Source organism: Zasmidium cellare (genome assembly GCF_010093935.1).
Source record: "Zasmidium cellare ATCC 36951 unplaced genomic scaffold M409scaffold_51, whole genome shotgun sequence".
Classification (NCBI taxonomy): Eukaryota; Fungi; Ascomycota; class Dothideomycetes; order Mycosphaerellales; family Mycosphaerellaceae; genus Zasmidium; species Zasmidium cellare.
In genome coordinates, this window is record NW_022986995.1 from 61,419 (window position 1) to 84,106 (window position 22,688).

Here is a 22,688-nt window from a genome sequence, read left to right on the forward strand (position 1 = left end):
TATTGTTTTGAGACGAACTGAGCAGTATTGGATTCTGCTTGGCGACGTCTGTGTGGATTGACTGATGGGTGGGATGCATTGGAAAGAGTGCGGCGTGGGTGGATATCCATTGATTGATCCATGCCGGTTCAAGATTCGAGTCCTGCTGGTAGTCGAACATAGATGCGTATCTGGCCAGTGGTGGCGCTAGTGTTCCCTAATCAGGAACGCTCTTCTGTTCTCCATCTACCTGCCTTTTCCACGACATTGGCGACTTTCTGCGTTGTCTTTGCGTTATGTAATCCATTGTCGAATATCAAAGGCGTGGGATGTGGTTTCCAAAGATACGGTTGAAGAGAAGGGAGGTTGAATCAAAAATTGATGGGCGATCATTGAAACCGGGCGAGATCGGGGAGGACACGTGTCAATGTCGACGCTCTAATTGGTTGAGCTGACCTCACTTCTGGCGACCCCTCCGCCGCGTCCATCTCCACGCCTACATCCTCTCTCAATTTCGCTTGGAACAAGAGACGAAAATCTGGCCGATTGTACCTGAGCCGGCACAGATGCAGTCCAGACTAATGCACGACTACGCGAACCATGCTGGGGCTTGAGGAGGCGTGGCGAGCTTGATGGTCGACTTTTCTCTGGGCCGCCTGCTGCAGGGCAGTGGGACACGGCATAAATATGAGCCTCTGCACGGCCAGAAGGGCTTTGGCAGCAAGTTTGTTACTTCAAACTTCACTCAGAAGATCGCTGTTCTGCTCATCACCATGCTTTGTGGTTTAGCTGCTGTTGGCCTTTTGGTCTCGGGGTGAGCGGCTCCAGCAGTTACGGAGATATGTACAGCGTTGACGTCTCCTACAGATCTTCCGCCGGATGGAACCCAGGAAAGCCAGGCCATGGTAGCTCTGGATGCGACAGCGTTCAAAATGGCTATCAGTGCCAGCCTGATATCTCTCACTTTTGGTACATAGAATCCCCTCGGTCAAAGGCATCTTCGCTAACAGCTCGCAGGGGTCAATATAGCCCGTTCTTCAGCGTGGAATCTTCAATCCCCAGCGAAGTCCCTCCGCGCTGCAGTGTTACATTTGCGAATGTCTTATCTCGCCATGGAGCCCGTGATCCGACTGCTTCCAAGACGGCGGCATACAATGCAACCGTGCAGAAGATCCATGCCAATGTTCAAAACTACCCAGGAAAATACGCTTTCCTCAAGAACTACGAGTACACCCTCGGAGCCGATCAGCTTACGCTTTTCGGCCAACAGGAAATGATCAACTCTGGCCTCAAGTTCTACGAGCGATATGAGCAGCTCGCCAACCATCTGACACCTTTCGTGCGATCGGCTTCGGAGGACCGTGTCGTGGAGTCCGCCGAAAACTTCACGCAAGGCTACCATTCTGCCAAGTTGGCCGATAAGCGCAACAGGCGTGGCGATTCGACCTATCCTTACCCTATCACGGTCATCTCTGAGGCAGATGGCTCCAATAACACTCTCAACCATGGTCTCTGCACGAACTTTGAGGACGGCCCAGATGATTCCATCGCCTCCAACGCCCAGAAGACTTGGGCGAATGTCTTCGTCCCGGCAATCCAGAACCGCCTCAACTCTGATCTCCAGGGTGCCAATTTGACCCAGACCGAGGTCACCTACGTAATGGATCTCTGTCCCTTCAATACTGTTGCTTCCAACAATGGAACCATTTCATCATTCTGCAGCCTCTTCACCGAGGAGGAGTGGCATCAATACAACTACTACGAAACTCTGAACAAGTACTATGGCTACAGCTATGGCAACCCCTTGGGCCCTACGCAGGGAGTCGGTTTCGCAAACGAACTCATCGCCCGCCTGACCAACAGCGCTGTTGATGACGAGACTTCAACAAACCACACACTTGACGACAACCCGGCAACTTTCCCGCTGCGCCGCTCGCTCTACGCGGACTTCAGTCACGACAACGATATGACTGCTATTTTCTCGGCGCTGGGACTTTACAACGGCACTGGCCCTCTGTCGAATACCACCGTCACAGAAGCACAAGACGCCAACGGATACAGTGCGGCTTGGACTGTCCCGTTTGCGGCCCGCGCTTACTTTGAGAAGTTGCGCTGTGCCGGTAACCGCGAAGAGTTCGTTCGAGTAGTAATCAATGACCGAGTCCTGCCATTGAGCCAGTGCGGTGGTGATCGCTATGGACGATGCACGTTGAGCAAGTTCGTCAACAGCTTAGGCTTCGCGAAGAGCGACGGTCTCTGGGACCAATGCTTCACATAAGGACGACGATATGCAACGACTCATGAGCCGGCTTACTTCGCAATACCTTAAATTCTCCATACCCCACACATTGAAGGATTCCCTATAACCTCGCATGAGAAATGGGTTACATGACTCCTCACGAAGGAGCCACGCTATGCCGTTAGGATCTGAAACCACTTCCTCTTTCGGCCATGACCCTCCACCCCGGATGTAACCATGTCCTTGACCAGCCACTCGCGCAATGTCCTGCAATGAAATGATCACGGTATTACCACAATTTTCCTCTAAACAGCCCCCGGCCCCTTCACGCACTTCGACTGCCTGTTTTGTCCTGCTAAGGAGTGTTTTCTAGGCTATACGGTGGCTGACGGCTCTGAGCATGCATGTGCAAGAAAAACAACTGAGGTTGTTCTGATCTGAGCTTTGCACCTCATCACGAGCGCAAATTGAAACGTCACGTGCCGCCTCAAAATCACCTGCTCTTCGGCGGCTACGTTCTTCCTTCGTCACAACCACAGCAAGATAGACAACTTCGGGAAACGCAAGCGACTTCAAAACACCTTTGCGACCATGCTCCATTCGAAGCGGCTTCGACCTCTTCGTTCTCTGCTGGCGGCGGTTCTGGTATTTGGACAGTTGACCTCAGGTGCTGCCATCACTAGACGTGCCAACATCTCAGCAACATGCCCAGATTACACGGACTACGCTCAGCAGCCGCACGCGCCATACAGCCAAGGGCCCAATAAGTTGCCATTCCAAAGACCATCCCCCGCCTGTCGAACCTTCAATTCATCGGTAGTCGAGGGTACGATCAACAAGTTCCAGCGCATCATCAGAGATAATGACTTGTTCTGGCTCTTTCGCAACACATTTCCTAACACGCTAGACACGACGATCAAGTGGCGAGGACACAGTGCGAACGACTCGACTGAAGAACTCGCATTCCTGGTGACGGGAGACATTGATGCTATGTGGATTCGTGACTCTTCGAACCAGATTCATGCGTATGAATCTTTACTGGAGCCTTCGAACGACCCGAACAGCCTGGCGAGCCTGTTCCGTGGCACCATCAACTTGCAGTCACGATTCATTTCTCAACAGCCTTGGTGCAACTCGTTCCAGCCACCGCCAGAGTCAGGTATCGGTACGCATTACAATGGTGATCCGTATACTTTCACCCCCGATACAATTGACATGAACTATTGCTTTACTCCAAACTTTGAGCTGGATAGCTACGGTGCTTTCTTCCAAGTCAGCCATGACTACTACTCGCGGACCAGAGATTCGGCGTTCTTCGGCAAGTACAACTGGATCGCAGCGGTGAGGGAGATTCTTCGAGTGAGCAAGTTGCAGATGGCAGGGTTCTACAACGACCAGACTGGAGAGCCATTGGTCCCTGCGTATACCTTCAACAGTCAGACGACGACATCTGGCGGAACTCTGGATTTGAATGGTGTTGGTGCCCCAGTTCGCTACACCGGAATGGTAAAAGCACCTTTTGGGCCTAGCGATAACAGCAACATTTACGAGTTCATGGTCCCATCAAACATCATGTTCGCAGGGTACCTAGTCGTTGGCGCCGAGATCATGGACAAACTCAGAAACCCCTCGGCCAAATCTCTCGCTGCCGAAATGCGCTCCATGTCGCAGACAATTCGTGCGGCGATTCAGAAGTACGGTGTAGTTCCAAACCCGAACGACCCGTCGAAGCAAATCTACGCCTTCTCTGCCGACGGCTACGGAGGTCGCTCGCTCATGGACGACGCCAACACTCCATCTCTCCTGAGCATCCCTCTGCAACAGTACATTCTTTCTCCTCGCTCAGCCGAGGCGACGATTTACCAAAACACTCGCGAATGGCTTCTCTCGCTCGACGACCCATGGTGGTCGCAAGGTCCATACATCAGTGGAGTAGGTAGCCCACACACTGGAACTGGCAAGCCGTGGCCGATGGCTTTGATCACGAGGATTCAAACGAGCAATGATGACGGAGAGATTTTGAGCCAGCTTCAGCAGCTCGTCAATTCAACGGCGGGATTGGGGTTGATGCATGAGAGTGTCAATAGTAGAAATACGACGGATTGGACGAGGCAGTGGTAAGTGGGAGATTCCTTTGTTATGGACTTGCGGCTAACTTGTGTTTCCAGGTTTGCATGGTGCAACTCGCTCTTTGGCGAGATGATTCTTGATTTGAATGAGCGGAAACCATATCTCCTATCGAGAAATCTGTACTAGCTAACGCAATGCGAGAAGCTAGAACGAAGCCTAGTGTGCGAGCATCCTTCTAGCAGAGGTACAAGTGAGATACATTCAAGTTAGCCCCCATTAACCTCCAGAAACTTCTCTTGCCTCATTAGGATGAGTTACAGGCACACATCGATGTGATTGATCGCCGGCAGAAGGGAGCTCTTCCCTAGCGGCATACCAGAGCTGCCAAAGCTCCCTTTTGGAGCGACCTCGATGGCAGTCCACAATGCGGGGTCTTGACAATGGGGCGGGGTGTTATATAAACAATGACCCACGCGACAGAGAGAATGTCTCCTCAAATCCTTCACAGAGACAGGAGAAGGATAAGATCTTTTAGACACTTGCTTCCAGCTCGCTGCCAGCGCCACCATCCACCATGGTCAACCAGAAAGCCCAAGATGCCATCCAAAAGAGCCTCGACTCTGTCACCTCGGACCAAACCAGCGGCATCCCGGGCCTCGTCTTCGTGGCTATCGACAAGTCCGGCTCCGAAATCGCCGCCGTGCCCTCCGGCCTCAAAGGCGCAGCTGCCGGCCGTCCCCCGATGGACCTCGATACGGTGTTCTGGATTGCGTCCTGCACGAAACTCCTCGCGACCATGGCGTGCATGCAGGCCGTTGAGCAGGGGCTTTTGAAGCTGGATGACCATGAGCAGGTGTATAAGCTTTGTCCGGAGTTGGAAGCCGTGAAGGTGTTGCGGGAGGATGGGACGTTGGAGGAGAAGAGGGGGGCTATTACGTTGAGGGGACTGTTGACGCATACGAGTGGGTTTGCTTATGAGTTGTAAGTACAGGTTTAGCGTCTTTGTGTTGGGAGGTGTGATTGTGCTTATGAGTCGTAGCTTCAACCCGAAACTGCGAGATTATGGACGTCCGGTGGGCTTTGACGTCTTCCATGCTGATGTCAAGGATATTCTCCGCATGCCGTTGGTCCATCACCCAGGCGAGAACTGGGAGTACGGCATAGGGATCGACTGGGCCGGCATTGTCCTCGAACGAGCCACGGGAACAGGACTGAACGACTGGATCCAAAAGAACATCATGGAGCCACTCGGCCTCAAGAATATAAATATGTTTCCCACGGCTGAGATGAAGAAGAACCTGGCGTACATGCATCAGCGATGGCCTGGGTCCCAGCAATCTGAGGAGCGAGATCATATCTATCGGGAGCCGCTGCTTGCAGAGACGGATCATGAGAAGAAGCATGTCTTCCACAGCGGCGGAGCTGGTGCCTTTGCGAAGCCGACGGAGTATGTGCAGGTTCTGGCTGCATTGTTGAACGATGGGAAGAGTCCGAAGACAGGCGCACAGATCCTCAAGAAGGAGACTGTGGACGCCATGTTCGAGAATCAGGTACGCCGTACACTTTCCCCTTCGTACGACTCCCCATTCTAAACCCTCCCAGATCCCCAACTTCCCCAACTTCGCCCGCCAAGGCATCCCCGCCGCCAAACCCGAACAAACAAACCCAGCCCCAGAGCTCTACCCGCAAGAAGGCAACCCGCCACAAGGCTGGGGCCTCAGCTTCATGATCACACAAGAACCCGGACCGACCGGCAGGGGCAGGAATACAGCGTGGTGGGCGGGTATCGCGAATTTGTTCTGGTGGTGTGATCGCGAGAAAGGCGTTGCGGGCATGATTGCAAGCCAGGTAATGCCGTTTGGGGATCTGGGGGTTATGGGGCAGTGGGGTGCTTGTGAGGCGGCGGTTTATCAGGCTTTGGAGGCCTAAGGCTGTATGGTGAGGAGTTGCATCTGTAGTTCTTGAAGGAAAGCTTATGTTTGGCGTAGGTATTCGTCTTCGCGTTATCATGAAACTCAACTCTCAGATCCTTGGACGACTTCTCCCCATCCCCCCCTTTTCATCTTCAAGCATCGCGGCTATCCCCCCGATTCTCAGAGCGACTACTCTCAGGATCATCCTCCAGTTTGCTCAGCTAGCTTGCAAGCACCGGGGATATTTCCAATCCCAAACACAACAAGGGAGGAAAGGCAGCCCCTACTTCCCCTCAACAACAACCCCCATCAACTCCATCTCCACAAAAACCTCCACCCTCTTCTCCGCCGCCCTCCCCACCGCCCTCTCCTCCTCAACAACCTCCCCAATCCTCCTCCCCAGCACCTCCGCAACTTCCCAACTCCCCGTACTAACCCCGACCCTCAACCATCTCAACTTGTTATACCTCTGCAACACCCCCCTCACCTCCTCGACAGCCGTCTCAACACTCTCCTTATAATACACATACAACCTCACATCCACCTTCCGAACCTGTTCCAGGAAACTCGTCCGTGCGGTCAGCACGCCATCGATGTGCACTTGGGTGTAGGCGCAGCGCGGGGAGGGCGCGCTGTACAGGCAGGTTATGGAGAAGCGGTGGATGAAGGTGTGGAAGAAGCTGTCGCGGTGGAGGCGCAGGAGGCGTTTGTTGAGGGCGCCGTGCCGGATGTGGGTAACGAAGTCGGAGCGGGAGCGCAGGTTTTGGGGTGTGTTGTGGGAGAGGATTTGGAGCAGGAGTTCGTCGGGGAGGGAGAGGAGGGTTGGCATGGCTTGTGAAGAGAGTGGGTTGGTGATGCGTAGAGTTGGTTTGGTTTCGTCGATCGAGGGTTCAGTCTCGATGTCGAAGAAGGCTGTAGAGAATCGTCGCGTTGTTGCAACGAAGAGTTCAAATATCGAAAACTAGAAAATCAAACGAAGATCCAACGACAAGAACTCAAAAACGCGGTCTGCACAAATGTGTTTTCAACATCTGCGTTGTCCTGGCTGCAGACGTTCCACCGCATATTCGTCTCAAACACGTTCCGCGGCTCCCCTTGCTGCAGTTCGTCCACTCCGCGTCGTCCCTGCATTTGTGTGACGGTGACACAACATGAGATCGGGGACGAGATGGCGAGATCTTGTGACTGGATCGGGGAACGCCTGCATGGTCTCTTGTTGCATTCGAGGATGTATCGCTGCGCTCGGTCTTGTCGTCCAAGACGGCGTAGACCACGATTCCCTTGACGCTTTGCAGAGTGTTGGCGTGGGCCTTCTTGGATACGAACCTGGGCGTTCTGCAATGAGCACCGCGAGCACCCTCTAACTCCCTCATATATATCCACGCTACTCAACCAGCCCCGTCATCCTCGGTATCTGCACCCAACACCGTCCCTCCACAACGCTCACCTTCCCCTCCGTCAAAACCTCCAGCCGTCCCAGCGTCCCCTCCACAGTCCTCTCCTCCGCATCGACATTCCCCACCCTAGCCCCCATCCTATGAACCGAATAATAATGCCAAGGCCTCTTCGCCATCAACCCATCCCAAAGCTCCCCGAACGTCAACCCCTTCCCGTCCACACTCTCCACTTTCCCCTCGTCGAAGAGCTTGCCGGAGAAGCCGTCGTGCTCGAGAGTCCATTCCATGCGTAGGCGGGCGGCGGGGATCGGGGGGAGGGTGAGGTAGGTTCGTCGCCAGGTGTCGGGGGAGGAGAGGAAGTCGTTGATGGAGAAGAGGAGGGCTGTGGTGGGGGCGCAATTTGGGCTTAGGTCGAGGCGGATGTGTGCGCCTTTCGAGGCGGAGAGTAGGGGGCTTAGTTTCCTGTTGCTTGTCTTGACACCGAGGTCGTAGTCGAATGCGCCGTTCGGTTTGGTGGCGTATTGGAGGGTCTCTGTTTGGACCGTCTCGCAGGCTGATAATTTCCGTTGCAGGAGCGAGGACTCGATCGTGCCGAGGAAGCGTTGGCTGACGAGGCAGCACACGGAGAGGTCTGGGAAAGAGAGGAAGTCGAGGATGATTTCTAGGATCTCTGGGGTGTGGAAGACGGTTTCGTGCGCAGCTTGTCTCTCTGCGATTGAAGATTCCATCTTTGCGTACGTGATTGCTTCTTGCTATGTTAGAAGAGACGCAGAAACTTCCAAAAGTGAAAGGGTCCTTGAAGCACGACAGGCAGCGGACATGGGGTAAAAGAAGCGAAGCACCGAAAAGTGATCAGTTCTGTGTGTGCGTTCAAGTAAGTTTGCATCCTCCTAGGAAGTTGACCGGCCCAGATACGGTATGATCCCGAGATACGTCGGCCTTTAGCCAAGGCTGCCTTCCGAGGGACATCGTGTCCGAACTTGTCGAAAGCGCCTGATACTCCATCAGATCGTTCAGTCAGTGTCTTGACTTCTGATTCGGAGATCCTCTGTTTCGGGATGCATCTCTAACCTCACAGGCCGCCTAAGGTATCCAAAATACAATCCACAGGTCGGTCGCTCAGGATATTGAAGGTATGATGGGTGTTGTCAGCTGGTACATCGAAGGGCACTGGCATGGGTATTTCAAATTCAGAAAGAGCCAAACAAAGTCAAACCCAATCTCATCCCTTCCCCTTCCCCTTCCCACCTCGTCCACCCTCCCCCCTCCTCCAATCCACATCCTTCAACACCGGCACCACCCCTCCCCTCTTCTCCACCTCCCTCGCACCAGCACCAGCACCAGCCCCATTAACACCACCCTCCCCACCATCCCACTCCCCGCCACTCAACAAATTCCCCAACGCCCCATTCCTCCCCACCAACTCCCCAAACCCCCCCTCCTCCACAACCCTCCCCTGCTCCAACACCACCACCCTCTCCGCAATCTCCATCATATCGCGATGATGCGTGATGATCACCACCGTCATCTTCCTGCCTACCTCCCCATCACAAATCAGAGATTTGATCGTCTCCCGGATCAGGTTCGCAGACTCGACGTCCAGCGCGGAGGTCGCCTCGTCGAGGACGAGCACGGCGGGTTGGCGCACGAGGGCGCGCGCGATGGCGATGCGTTGCGCCTGGCCGCCGGAGAGACCGAGGCCTCCGTCGCCGATGGGCGTGGCGTAGCCGTGGGGGAGGGAGGTGATGAAGGCGTGGATGCCGGCTTGGAGGGCGGCGTGGGAGATGCTGTCGGGGGCGCGGTGGGGGGAGTCGGCGGGGAGGCCGTAGGCGATGTTTTCGGTGACGGTGGCGGCGAAGAGGGTCGGGGTTTGCGAGACGGGGACGATTAGGGCGCGGAGCGAGGGCGTGTAGATGTGGGTTATGGGGCGGCCGCCGAAGGTGAGGTCGCTGATTCGGGAGCCGGGGAGGGAGGAGGTACTGTAGAGGTCCAGGAGAAGATTCGCGATTGTGGATTTGCCTGATCCAGAACCGCCCACGATAGCCGTCGCCGTGCCGGGACGCAGTCTGAGATTGATATTCTTGAGCACAGTCTGCTCCGGCCGAGACGGATACGCAAAGCGAAAATCTTCAAACAAAATATCCCCCACCGTCACGATCCTCGTATCCCCCAAATGCTCATGGCTATTCGTAGGCATATTCGCCAACGCCAGCAACCTCCCCGCCGTGTCCTTCGCGCTGCCAATCTGCGGGATGAACCCCAGAATCGCACTCACGTTCGTGATGGTGAAGATTAGCATCGAGAAGACGGTGATAATATCGTTGACTTTCGCCCCTCCCACGACCAACTTCGAGCCCACGTAAAATATCATCGCTGTAGCGAACTCCCCGGCAGAGTCCGAGAGGCCGTAGAAGAAACCCGCATAGAACGAGCGCTGGAAACCGACCCGCAGGGCATAGTTCGTCGCCTTGATGTATTTGTTCAGGAAATGTCCTTCCAGCGTGAGAGCTCGTACCGTCTTGATATTCGTAAAAGTCTCCGTGAAGATCGCACTCGCAGCCTCAGCGGCGTCGTTGCTGTGACTCTCCCATTTTTCGCTGATTTTCGCGAATGCCTTGGTCACGGCGAAGATATACGGCGACACGGCGAGAGCGATGAGCGTCATTTTCCACTGCGAGGCGAGGGACCATACAATCGATACGAGGACCATCAGCACGGCGACGTATGCGAGAGAGGCGAAGCGTCCAAGCAAGTTCCTCATCTCCTCAGCGTTCCGATCCAGACTCTCCGTCAGCCTCGAAACACTATTCTCCTCCTTCTCAAAGAAATCCCTCGGCTGATCCAGAATATGTTCGTACGCATCGCCGCGGATGTAATCAACCCACAGCTGGCTGGTATACTCATGGAAGAAGCGAAACGCCCACGTATGCGATGCATCCGCGAAGGCGATTCCCAAGATGGCCATGGAGTACATCAGCGATTTCTGCTTATCCCCGCCGGGGATCGAGTACGTCGCGAGGAGTTTGGACAGGATGAAGGAGAAGACCGGCGAGCCCACGGCATGTACGCTTGCGCCCCAGATTCCGAGGAGGAGGTATAGTTTTCCTAGCCAATCCAGGCTCGGCCAGAGAGTTGAGAAGATCGCCTTGAAGGAGTTCAGCCTGACTTCCTTCTCAGGCTTCTTGGCATTCGCCTCCAGCACCGCCAGACTCTCCTCAGGCCCCGTGAAAGGAATCCCATCCGAGTCCCTCCTCATCACTGCCCTCCGTTTTGGCGTCCTCGATCTAGCCTCCGCAGCGAACTTGCCAGTCTGATCGACAAGATTCTCCAACAACTTCGACCACCGCTTCGAAGACGTCGGACTCTCGCTCTTCGCCGCCGACGAAGGCGTGCTCGCATCCACAGGATGATGCTTTCGCGGCGAGATCGAGCCTCCCTCTGCCGTAGCAGCCATACGCATCCACGGCGAGGCGAAAGCAGATGTAGGCCCTTTATTATAAGCCCTCATACCAATGAGCGGACTCCCCTCCATGAGGACATTGGGGAAATACGACTGCCGCTGCGTCTTCCTCTTCTCCGTCAGCGTCAGCGCTCGCTCCAAAGGATCCAGTTCATACTCCGACGAAGTCGTCGTCGTCGGGGTGTCAGCATCCCCCAAACTCCCATTCCCACTCTTCCTCTTCTCCTCAAAAAGCTCCACCCCAGCCCTCTGCTCCTCACTCAAAAACCCATGAAACGCCGTCCCCTTCATCCGTTCCAAATGCTTCCGATACCCCTCCTGCACCACCCGTCCCCCCTCGAGCAAATACAAAAAGTCCTCGGGCTGGATCTGCGAGATATCGTGCGTGATAATGATCGTCGTCTTGCCTTTCCTCCACCGTCGGATCGCCTCCATCATCAGCGTGCGGGAGATGTGGTCCAGCGCACTCGTGCTCTCGTCTAGGATCAGAATTGGTGTGTCACGAAGGCGAGCTCGGGCTAGTGCCATGCGCTGTCTCTGGCCGCCGGACATGGAGCCGCCTTTGAAGCCCACGATCGTGTCGAGGCCGTTGGGCATGTCGCTGATCATGAGTTGGAGGAGGGCGAATTCCGAGGCGGCCGTGACGTCCTCTCTCGTGACGTTTTCGTAATCTTTCCTTCCAAAGGCAATATTCCGGAAGACGGTGTCGTTGAAGAGCAAGCTCGTCTGCTCCACGAGCGTGATGTTCGAGCGCAGCCACTCCGTATCAAGATCCGCCAGGGGCACGCCGTCGATATTGATAGATCCCTCAGAACAAGCGTAGAACCCCATCAACAACTGCGGAATCGTACTCTTCCCACTTCCACTCTTGCCAATCAGGAACGTCATCTCCCCGCCTTGGATGAAGAGAGTAATATCCCTAACGGCGGAAACATCCGGTCGAGAGGGATACGCAAATGACAGATCCTTGACGTCGATATGCCCTTTACATCCCTCCGGTTTCAACTTCCTCCCACCATCCTCCTCTTTCTTCCCACCCTTGCTTTCCATCTCCGCCATCACAGCCCTCAACGTGGCCCCGGCACTCCTTCCCTTCTCGAAAACAATCATCTGCGGCAGAATTCCCTGAATGGCCTGAAAAGCCCCGATCGCACTGAAGAACGTCGTGATGACATCGCCGCTGTTGATCTTCCCGTCCGCGACCAACACGCCACCATAGTAGAACCCCTGCACGAACATACTTACACTCAACAACACCACCAAGCCCATCTGCAACGCACTAGCATTCGCGACCCAAGCGTAGGACACAGCAGCGGCGTTGATAGTCGTAGTATACTTCTCCACCTCAACATCCTGTCCATTGAAACACTTCACCGTCTCAATTACGCCCAGCGCATTCGTGCTATACTTCTGCGCCTCCTCCAACTTCTCCGTCTGCTTCGCCAGATTCGTCTGCATCGGCTTGCCCACCCACATCACCAGCGCCAGAACCACCGGCACCGTCGCGAGCGTCACCAGCGTCAAGTCCCAGGAATGCACAAACGCCTGCACAAGACTCAGCACCGCTGTGGATAAACTGACAATCAACGTCCCCATCGGCTGCGCCGTCGCGAGCTGCAGCTCCCGTATCTGCGCCTGGAGTCTCGGCAGCAAAGCCCCAATTCCATTCTTCCGCCGATCGTACCACTCCACCTTCTTGCCCAACAACCCATGGAAGAGCCGATCCCGCGCGCTCTTCGCCTGCAGCTCCCCAAACGCCAGCCAGAACATGAAATCGAGGGAATGGAACAACCAACTCGCCGCCGCGAGCGCCGTGAAGAAGACGACGTACTTCGTCTGCTGTTTCATGAACTCGTCGTTGTTGAGTCTGCCTGTGGCGTAGTCTGTGAATCCTTGGAAGATGCGGCCGATCAGGAGGGATTGGGCGGGTTGGGCGGCGCCGGCGACGAGGGAGCAGAAGGTTGCGGCAATGAGGAGGGGGATGTTGCGCCGGGTTTTGAAGGCGAAGAGAGCGCGCCAGGGGGCGGGCTGTGCGTCTTGGGAGGAGGTGGAGGTTGTGGTGTCTTTGGATTTGGCGGTTTGCGTGCTGGTGTCGGAGAAGTGGGATTTGTGGTGGGAGCTTTTCTGGGAGGTGTTGGCTTCTGTCATGGTAGCGAGCGAGCCATCCGTGGGAGTGTTCTGTAGGGACTGTCGCTGAAGTTCTGAACTGTTCCGCATGTAAAGATCGAACAGGTGAGGTCCGATCGCACGGACCAATCTGCGCTCGCAAAGAAGTGAATGATCCAAAGCGGGAGGTGAAGTGGGGATGGGGGATGGGAGGCAAAGAATTTGGTTGCTAGTATTGTTCTTGCTGCCAAGACCAGAATGTGACCTCTTTTTTTGTATCTACCTTCTCCTCGCTCGGTCTCTGTCGTTCCTCATCATTCATCATGGCTCGACTCTTGATTCACCGTTTTGCACTCAACATGTGTCCGCCGTCCGTTAAGGTCTATCAGGACCTTATCAAGATCACTCGTGGGAGCTTCTAGTCGGATTGGCGTTTCCATTCACTTCGTCGTTCGCGGATGGTGAGTGGAACGTTTCGTCCTGCAGCGTCATTGCCTGTGGCTGACAGTGCATCAGAACACTCACGAGCATCACTCATCTATGCGACAAGCCTTCGCTCGCCCGTAGCCAGCCAAATCCACCTTCAACATCTCTCATCATCTTTTACGCCTCACTCTTCCCACCCTGCGCCTTCTCATACACCCAATCATTCAACCCGGCCCGATTCCTCGCAATCTCAATCGCATAAAACTGCATCCTGACCGCAAAAATCGTCTCCTTCTCCCCATACTCCCAGCCGGCATTCTTCCTGACCAACGTCCCAAAGTTATAATCCTCCACCTTCTTCTCATATTCCTGAATGAACGTCCGCCACTTCTCCTTGCCGGCTTTGGATTTCATCTCGTCCTCGTCGATGGTGCCGTGCAGGTCGAAGTCGGGGAATTCGCGGTTGAAGTGCGCGAGGATTTCGTCGTCGTATTTGGTCAGGCGGAGTTGGGAGCCTTTGATTTTCTCTAGGACTGCCCAGTAGACTGACATCTGTTCGACGGCTATAGAAGGGTATGTTAGTGGTGGTGGGAGGCGTGGGGGCAGACTAGATCGGTATACCTTTGACTGCGAACTGCTTTTCGATCTCTTCATTGTTTTCGGTGTCTTCTGGGTTCATTGGGCCCGCTGGGCTGCTGAGCGACATCTTGGCTGTGATTGGTGTTTCTTTCTCTGTTCGATGTTGAGGCAGACGCTCGACCGAGGGAGAGAATATAGTTGTTGTGCGAAGGAAGAAGTTGAGTTGCGTCTAGTCGGTGCTGGAAACATCTGAAAGCCATGACGCATGAGTCTTGGCAACGGCTCACAGTCCAGTCAAAACGCTGTCACATGCTAGCTTTTATCCCATTACACGCAAATTGCCTAAGCAATCTGGAGTACAATTTCAAGGCTCGGTTGCTCCAAGAATCGGAGATATAACGGTATCATGTCGTTGCAACTTTCAGCGGAACGACGAAGGCACAGATAACCAAGGCAGGGAAAGCAAGATTCATGAGAAATCTCCTCGAGGAGCTTGATTCATTTGCACACGCCGTTCATGATTGTAACAGTTAGCCACGCCATCAGCATTGGGCCATTTTCCGTCTTCCAAAACGCCTCAAACCCCAGATGTCCATCCCTCATAATCATCACTGCATACCCCCTCACGAGTCGTTGATGTTGTACAGAGCAATGTCCTGGCTATCACTCGTCTCGTTCTCCACGCCGTTGGGTCTCGAGTCGACGACGAAGCTGTTGCCACGAGAAAGGCGATCGACACGCTCCTTCTTCGGTAACCGACCCTCACCATCAGAGCCGCTGTCTCTCGCCACGACCTCGCCGTGATCGTCGACATCCACCCCATTGGCTGCCATCTTGATCTCTTTCTGACTCGCGGTCCCATGAACCACCGCCTGCACGGCCTTTTCCATGACCTTCATTTTACGAGTTTCGCCACGGACGCGCTCCAAATGCAGGAAGTAGTCCTCATCGACTGGTGTGACATACTTGCCACAGAAAACACCAACCTCGAATTGCTGTGTCGCTGGGTCTCTCGGCGACTCTTGTGCACAAGCAGAGACCAGATCGTCGAGGTCTTGATAAATCACGCCGTCTGCACCAATGTGTCGAGCGATATCGTCCACGGTGCGGCCGTGTGCAACAAGCTCGCTTTTACTAGCCAGATCGATGCCATATATGTGAGAGTGGGTGATGGGTGGAGCACAGCTGCTGAAGTAGACCTTCTTCGCGCCAGCCTCTCTTGCCATCTGCACAATCTCGCGCGAAGTAGTGCCACGGACGATGCTGTCATCAACAAGCAGTACGTTCTTGTCTCTGAACTCAAGCGGGATGGCGTTCAGCTTGGCGCGGACACCACGCTGTCGAGCTCGCTGGGACGGCATGATGAAAGTACGGAAGATGTATCGATTCTTGATGAAGCCTTGAGCGTATGGCTTCTTGAGGTGCTTGCTGACGGCGTATGCTGAGACGAGGGACGTCTCTGGGATGGGGATGACTGCGTCAATATCCTTGAGAACATCAGGGCCGAGCTGTTTCTTGATGGTGTCGGCTAGGCGGTAACCCATGAGCTGGCGACTCCTGTAGACAGAGATGCCATCGATATCGCTCTCTGGTCGAGCAAAGTAGACGTATTCGAAAATGTCGGGAGTGTAGCCGCGCTGCTCGCAGACCTGGGAGAATTGCGGCGCCTTGCCCTTCTCGATGATGACGGCCTCGCCAGGACGGATGTCCCTGATGTTGCTGAAGCCATTCTGACTGAGAGCCACAGACTCCGAAGCCATCATGTAGTCCATGCCGCCTTCGACATCAATGGAAGGTCGCTCACCCAGGACCATGGGTCGAATGCCGTTCGGGTCACGGAAGCCAATCAAGCCGAATCCAGCCAACATAGCAGTGCAAGCCCATCCACCCTGACACCTCTTGTACATCCGTTCCAACGCACGGAAGCAGTCAGAGGCATTGACTCTGGCCTTGCCGGTCTCGTTGAGCTCGTTGGCGAAGACATTGAGCATGAGCTCGCTGTCCGACTCGGTGTTGATGTGTCTGTACGCTTCTCGGTCCAGGTGCTCCTTCAGTTCTGGCGCATTGATCAAGTTGCCGTTATGGGTGAGGCAAATGCCGTAGGGCGAGTTGACGTAGAATGGTTGGGCCTCGGCGTTGGCACTGCTGCCGGCAGTTGGGTACCTCAGATGTGCCACGCCCATATACCCTGGCAGATCCCCAACTCTCTTGCCATCTTGAAAGACCTTGGCCGCTAGACCGTTGCCCTTGCACTGGTATATCTTGCCTCCCTTAGAGCAAGTAGATATACCACATGCATCCTGGCCACGGTGCTGGAGATAGTAGAGGGCTTGGTGGAGTTCGGGGGCAGCGTCGGCGGAGGTGGAGGCGAGGATGGTAGCGATGATGCCGCACATGGTGGTGGATGTGTGTCTCGTCTGCTAGAGCTTATATGTGTTGATCTGCGCAGTGCATGAGATTAGCACGAGAAGAGGCAGGCTCCGTGTGGTAGGGCTGAAGCAGTGGGCGTTGGATCAGAGAGAGGTGTTCTGGTCATGGAAGATCCCAAGTCTAACATCTATTTGGAAATTGCTCTGGCTCATCATGGTGTCTGTCGAAGGAGGGGAGGGGAGGGTGTTCTCACCTCGAATACCGTCCGGTGCGCCCGTCGAACGAACTAGGGCGGGTGACGAGAAGAAGTCGGATCGCGGGCGGAGGTAGGCGAAAGTGTGCGGTCTTTCGACCTTGCGGTTAGATCGTCTGATCCATGGCTGGAGGAGCAGCGTCTGGCGGGGTGAGGCGATGCCATTATTTCAAGCCTTCTAGGAAAAATTTCAGAGGAAGCTCTCCGGACGCGGCGGGCAAGCAGTCGGACTCGGGAGCCGCTGGCACGGCGTCGTTGGATTTAGTGCTGGGATCGAGATGTTGTTGGGGGAGTCTTTGCAGTTTTCCTGCGAGCAGAATGAGGCATCTCGGATGGATTTTTGAATGTAAAAATACTTGATCATCGTTTGTGATCGATTCTATATGCAGTGATACCAGGTCGTGTCGCAGGAACGATCGAAGTCGCCAGCCACCGCATCAGCCGTTGGCCACTACTTCTGACCGCCACTTCTATTTGCACTTCACCTCGTAAACTCCCTCGCTATGCCATTAGTATTCCATCATATTTTGCGTGAAACAACACGAGGACTCGCCCCGGAACGAGCTCATTTGATAGAACAGAGCCGGAGTACTCTACTGTGCTCTTGACAAGCCCTGACGGCCTCCGATGCCATGTGCAAACGCTGCCGTTTGCATCTCCTATCGTCGGCTTCAAACGCTGCCAATAGCTCGAGGAGTATGGGCGAAATGCCCTGCGAGGACATGTGCCTCCCAAGCATGGAAGATGTCTCATGTAAGAACTCTGTGGGCCACAAAGTGAAGTCAACGCTCCCTCCAAATCACTTCCCTTCTGCCCGTGAAGTTTGCAGATTCATCGTTCCTGTCAGCTAAAGCGTCTCAGATTTCATTCCGGCTGCTTAGGCACCGGCAACTACTATGAGAAATCGGTTAACGATGCTCTTTCGTCTGAAGTCCTTGGAGCTGGATGCCCTCCCTCGTTTCGTCGCCTTTCCGGCTCACTCTCGCTACTCGACTGAGCTGAACAACGACATGCTGTGCAGCTTCATCGCTACAGCTCCGAGCGGAATTTGTACTGCAAACGCTGACAGGTGCCATCACTTGTAATAGCTCGTGGTCTCCAGCTTCGCCGCGACGTGCAGCTAGACGGCAACTGCCGCAAGACAGCGTTTGCGTGCATAAAAGCCCCTTCATCTCCTTGTACGACGCCTCTCTCACACTACTCATCCTTCTCACTATTCACTGGCAAACAAGACGAAACTCCCACTTGCTTCCATCATTTACGTCTCTCACACCACATTCACCACCAGTGACTGGCCTTCATGCCGCCGCGACCTTACCTTCAATCTCCGCTTCGGTTGCAGGCGGACACCCAGACAATTCTGCACACACACGCCGTTGGGCCTACCTCGAACCTCGAAGCTATCATCATCACAGCAAACGTCTTCTGCGTCACACTCATCATCATTGCCGGCATTTTCGCCGCCGCCATGGCCTACCGACTAAGTGGCCGCAACGCCGTTCCATATGATATCGTCGACATACTCTCCGACGAGGAGTCAGATGTGGAGTACATTCCAAAGCGCATAGCTAGCTCCAGTCGACGTGTTCCTATTCAAGTCAATGAAGACGAGGACCAAGAGGCTATTGATCTCACCGGGGATGATGACGACGACTTCATCCGTGAGCTTACGCCCAACGAGCTGAAGACTATCGAAGGCAGAGACAAGACTGCTGGAAGCGTACTTCCAGGCTTCAGACTGATTAGCAATGTCACAACCTCGCATGGATTGCACATATCGACCAGCCTAGAGGAGCCAACGGAGGTCGAACTTCCAGACGGTGACTTTCTCCGCGTGCTTTACATTTACCAGCACCTCTTCACCCGGGAAGTCATCCTGAAAGGCATTCTGCTCAGACGTGTGCGCCGTGTGCATCGCTATTACAAAAAGAACAGAAACGAGCTTTGCGCCATTCTCCAACAGAATAGGGACATGGAGGATCTCACTCTGGACAGCTCGTTGGTGACTCGCTCTCTTGGCGAAGTCGTGCAGATTCGCAACATTGTCTTCACCAACGCAGACTTCCCAAGCTTCAGCTTTCGCTCCGACCCTCAGCTCTTCGGGCCGCACGCAACCGCCAACAACAAGAACATTGAGGACACTGCTGTACTTGTTTGTCGTTTCAAGTACATAGAGTGCTGCAATGCTGCCAACGGCAAAGTCATGATGGAGGTTCTGCTAGACCTACGCGAGCATGAGGCAGACAAGGGCAAAGGCGTGTCAGACTTGGCGAAGAAGCAGCGTTGGTTGAGCGGTGGTGAGAAGCAAGAGGTGGTGGTCCTTGACGATGACAGTCCTAAATCAGAGCCTATGGACTCCATCAAGAAAGAGAAGCGCACTTCTCTATCTGATGTGCCTGCACACCAGCCGTTCGATAAGAAGAGAAAGATCGTCGTCGATCTGACGAGCGACGATGAGTCAGAGGAGGTCACTGAGCAGACGCGAAAGACTTTCATCACGGACACGTTCAAGCGAAGCAAGCTGGGCGGTGGTTTAGTACAGCGCCGAGAGCGTACGTCAGTCACCAGTTTTACGAAGATCACCAAGTCTCGCTCTTCGTCAGTATCCAGCATCCGCACGTTTGGCCGTGGCACGGCAGTTCCGGTGAAGCCTTATACTTATGGCGACATCTGTGCAGGTGCGGGCGGCATGGCTCGAGGCGCTGCAGACCACGGCTTTGTCGTGAACTTCCTCCTGGATCACTGGTCGACTGCCTGCGACACGCTTCGTCGAAACTGGCCACGAGCTAAGGTCCTTGAGGCCAGCATCTTCGACTTTTGCACCAAGCTTACTTTCCAGGGCTACATGCGTGTGGATATACTGCATATCAGCTTCCCCTGTCAGACTCATTCTCTCGCGCACACTCGCCCTGGCAAGGATGACGATGCGAATGAGGCTGCTGCATTGTCGGTTGGTGACCTGCTGAGGAAGTGCCGGCCTCGTGTGGTTACATTCGAACAGACTTGGTCCATCTTGATCGACCGACGTCGCCCGCATTTTCAGGCACTTGTCCATCAACTGACCAGTATGGGCTACAACGTGCGCTGGAAGGTTTTGATCTGCTCCGAGTACGGCAACGTCCAGCCACGAAAGCGACTTTTCGTCATCGCCTCCTGGTAAGCTTACTGATTATCTCGAGAGCTGAAGCAATACTGATTCTATACTCATAGCCCCGGCGAGCCACTCCCTCCTTTCCCGAAGCCGACTCATGGCCCAGGTCGCAAGCCCTTCGTGACGATCAGAGACCGACTCGCCCTCATTCCCCAGAGTGTACTCCCTCACATGCAACAGCATACCAAGAAGGACGCCGCACCATACAATCCCAACCGCGTCCTCCGAGCTGCTATCACCTGTGATGGCGGCCAGGGAGACGTTCATCCCAGCGGCAAGCGTTCCTTCAACATGCAGGAGCTTGCTTCACTCGCCGGCTTTCCACCACGCCATCAATTTACGGGCTTCAAGACCGCCATTCGGAAGCAGATCGGCAATGCGGTACCCAGCATGGTTGCGAAATCCATCTTCCAGGACATCGAGAAGAGCATGAGGCAGGCGGATAGGGATGAGGAAGTGAGAGATGCACAGCTGAGGCGTGAGGATATTGAGATTGATTGAAGAGCACGGGAGGACATAGGAAAGCAGAGTGATCAGACTGGTTGAGAAAGAAGGAAGAGACATGGCGTCATTGGCGGAGAAGAGACACATCCATTCTGATTGCGACTTGACACCACGAGAAGAAGGATGCATGCATGATGGATCATCCACACCCCCGGAGCATGAACCCCGACCACAGAGACTGGCATTCACCCACCAGAACACATCACCATCACCCACCAACCATCAGCACAGACCCACGAACACACCAACACCACCAAGCATCATCCCAACAAGCACCCCCAAGCACCACACAACCCTCATCCGATCCCCACCAGCACCAGCACCAAAACCCCAACTGGCTCCACAACACCATCAACGATGCACGCCAAAAGCATCTCAGCTAGCTTCAACAGCACCTCCCCTCCACGCCTGGAAGAACCAGCAACACCATCTTGAGGCCCAAAGCAAACGACAAGGCCAGACGGCAAGGCAGGATAATGCGATCGGGGCAGGAGGAAAGTAAGGCAAGGCAGCATACCAGCAGATAGCATGAATGAACTCGTTGAAACCCCTACTCCCACACTCTCGATGATTTCGCAGTTTTTCAAAAAGCTTTCTTCAAATGTCTTGGTCTCGTCGGTGTTTATAGACACAGCTGCTAAAAGAAGTAATTCAGACCACATTATGGATCACTCATCCGCTCGTTCCTTCGAAGCAGAGAGAAAGTAACGCCCAAGGCCCCAGTTCCATCCCATTTCCCATCCCAATCCCAACCCAACCCAACCCAGCCATGACTCCTCATTCCATTCAATACACATCGGTGTTTACACGATCATCCACCACGCACCACCCACCAACCCAATCAACACCAGCGCCGTCAAAATACCCGCACCCGCTCGATCGCCCGTAGTGATGGTACTCTGCGGCACCTGCGGATTGATATCCCCTCCAGTGCCGGCAGAAGGATTGCCCTGGGACGTGCCGCCCGTCTTGTTACCCACGGGCCCACCGACCTTGTCGATCAGATTGCTCTGGAAGACCTCCAGGGCGTTCATCTGCTGGCCCACACCCGTCGCGCCGTCCCAGTTGCCCGTCGTCCACTTGGTGCCGCACATGTTGCCGGTGCTGCCGCCGGTGCAGGAAGTGGCGGCTGCTTGGGCGGATTTCTGGATCAAGGGCATGATGGTGTCGTGGGTCCAGGGCGCGACTTTGGTGGTGGCCGCCATCCAGCGCGAGAGGTAGGCTTTGAACGACTGCTGGTCTACGTTACAGTTTCCAGAGGGTTCGCAGGCTACCTCGTACATGATTTCGTTTTGGAAGAAGATGCGCGTGGTAGAGTTGAGCAGGGCGTTGGTGCGTTGCTCCCATTTGCCTTTGGTAGCGGCGTCGTCTTGGGTCTGCGGAGGTGTTAGCTAGGGGAGATTTTGAGGGGAGGGGACATCTTACGTTGTTCCACATGATTGCGGCGCCGTACAAAAAGATACCGGCGTTGTAGCTCCACTGGATGTGATTGAACTCGCTGCAGTTTAGAGTATCGTCCGATCCGTCGAAGATCTGGTATGTGTCGCTCATCAGACCGACCGTGTATACCCAATCCCACATCTTGTCGGCCCAGTCAAAGTACGTTTGGTTGTTCGTGTACGCGCCCAATCGTGCGCCTAGCTGGAAGAAGGCACCGTTCGAGATGGAGTTCTTGTAGTTGTAGCCGTTGTTGAAGGTGAAGATCTGCCACTTGAGGCCACCGCCGCAGGAGGTATCGTCCCAGCGCAGTGCCTGCGAGTTGAAGACGGCCTGTGCGAGGGCCAACCACTGCGGCGAGTCCTCTGGAGGGTCGGGAAACTTGGCCTCAGCTGCAGACATCGACGCCAGGCCCCAGAAGGCCTGGTCATCGTTTCCGAGCGACTTGGACTGGTTGGGAGGCATGTAGTTGTTGTCTGGGCCGACCTGGAAGAGCAGCGCCTGGCTCGTGATGTCGTTGTATGTGGAATCTCCCGTGTAATACCAGTAATCAATCAAAGCACCAAACATGGCGCCCGCCTCCCACCAGTAGTATGGGTCTCCCAGCAGACCTGGGATCCCGCCCGTCTCGTTTCCATGATAGAAGCTCAACATGCCATCGGCGGCTGTGCGTGCTGCGGACTTGATCGAGTCGTCGGAGTTGAGGTCGAGGGTGATGGCGCTGGCGGTGCCTGCCAGCAGAGCGCCGCGTAACAGCGCGGAAGGGCGCATAGTGAAGGTATTCCTGGCAGATATGTATGCCTA

The 22,688-nt window shown here is 54.8% G+C and overlaps 10 protein-coding genes across 10 annotated transcripts; 4 read left to right on the forward strand and 6 right to left on the reverse strand.

Annotated features, from left to right (window-relative positions):
* Nucleotides 1-752: 752 nt before the first annotated feature.
* On the forward strand, nt 753-2,257 carry M409DRAFT_29403 (uncharacterized protein; the record flags this gene model as incomplete). Its single annotated transcript, XM_033809450.1, has 3 exons — nt 753-793; nt 847-948; nt 997-2,257. The coding sequence occupies 3 exons, from the start codon at nt 753-755 to the stop codon at nt 2,255-2,257; spliced, it is 1,404 nt and encodes a 467-aa protein (XP_033660995.1).
* A 552-nt stretch (nt 2,258-2,809) lies between these two features.
* Nucleotides 2,810-4,474, forward strand: M409DRAFT_29404 (glycoside hydrolase family 125 protein; the record flags this gene model as incomplete). The annotated part of the gene is made up of 2 exons (XM_033809451.1): nt 2,810-4,335; nt 4,387-4,474. 2 exons carry the CDS (start codon nt 2,810-2,812, stop codon nt 4,472-4,474), a joined length of 1,614 nt encoding a protein of 537 aa, XP_033660996.1.
* A 388-nt stretch (nt 4,475-4,862) lies between these two features.
* M409DRAFT_70644 (uncharacterized protein) lies at nt 4,863-6,217 on the forward strand (the record flags this gene model as incomplete). The annotated part of the gene is made up of 3 exons (XM_033818829.1): nt 4,863-5,269; nt 5,328-5,838; nt 5,891-6,217. The coding sequence occupies 3 exons, from the start codon at nt 4,863-4,865 to the stop codon at nt 6,215-6,217; spliced, it is 1,245 nt and encodes a 414-aa protein (XP_033660997.1).
* Nucleotides 6,218-6,484: 267 nt separating this feature from the next.
* Nucleotides 6,485-7,030, reverse strand: M409DRAFT_29406 (uncharacterized protein; the record flags this gene model as incomplete). The annotated part of the gene is made up of 1 exon (XM_033809452.1): nt 6,485-7,030. The coding sequence occupies one exon, from the start codon at nt 7,028-7,030 to the stop codon at nt 6,485-6,487; it is 546 nt and encodes a 181-aa protein (XP_033660998.1).
* Nucleotides 7,031-7,585: 555 nt separating this feature from the next.
* Nucleotides 7,586-8,326, reverse strand: M409DRAFT_29407 (uncharacterized protein; the record flags this gene model as incomplete). Its single annotated transcript, XM_033809453.1, has 1 exon — nt 7,586-8,326. The coding sequence occupies one exon, from the start codon at nt 8,324-8,326 to the stop codon at nt 7,586-7,588; it is 741 nt and encodes a 246-aa protein (XP_033660999.1).
* A 494-nt stretch (nt 8,327-8,820) lies between these two features.
* Nucleotides 8,821-13,206, reverse strand: M409DRAFT_29408 (uncharacterized protein; the record flags this gene model as incomplete). The annotated part of the gene is made up of 1 exon (XM_033809454.1): nt 8,821-13,206. The coding sequence occupies one exon, from the start codon at nt 13,204-13,206 to the stop codon at nt 8,821-8,823; it is 4,386 nt and encodes a 1,461-aa protein (XP_033661000.1).
* A 561-nt stretch (nt 13,207-13,767) lies between these two features.
* On the reverse strand, nt 13,768-14,296 carry M409DRAFT_29409 (uncharacterized protein; the record flags this gene model as incomplete). The annotated part of the gene is made up of 2 exons (XM_033809455.1): nt 13,768-14,153; nt 14,212-14,296. The coding sequence occupies 2 exons, from the start codon at nt 14,294-14,296 to the stop codon at nt 13,768-13,770; spliced, it is 471 nt and encodes a 156-aa protein (XP_033661001.1).
* A 496-nt stretch (nt 14,297-14,792) lies between these two features.
* M409DRAFT_70647 (uncharacterized protein) lies at nt 14,793-16,565 on the reverse strand (the record flags this gene model as incomplete). The annotated part of the gene is made up of 1 exon (XM_033818830.1): nt 14,793-16,565. The coding sequence occupies one exon, from the start codon at nt 16,563-16,565 to the stop codon at nt 14,793-14,795; it is 1,773 nt and encodes a 590-aa protein (XP_033661002.1).
* Nucleotides 16,566-17,424: 859 nt separating this feature from the next.
* On the forward strand, nt 17,425-20,444 carry M409DRAFT_70648 (uncharacterized protein; the record flags this gene model as incomplete). Its single annotated transcript, XM_033818831.1, has 3 exons — nt 17,425-17,444; nt 18,278-19,948; nt 20,003-20,444. 3 exons carry the CDS (start codon nt 17,425-17,427, stop codon nt 20,442-20,444), a joined length of 2,133 nt encoding a protein of 710 aa, XP_033661003.1.
* An 806-nt stretch (nt 20,445-21,250) lies between these two features.
* On the reverse strand, nt 21,251-22,655 carry M409DRAFT_60224 (glycoside hydrolase family 76 protein; the record flags this gene model as incomplete). The annotated part of the gene is made up of 2 exons (XM_033814392.1): nt 21,251-21,823; nt 21,873-22,655. The coding sequence occupies 2 exons, from the start codon at nt 22,653-22,655 to the stop codon at nt 21,251-21,253; spliced, it is 1,356 nt and encodes a 451-aa protein (XP_033661004.1).
* Nucleotides 22,656-22,688: the final 33 nt, after the last annotated feature.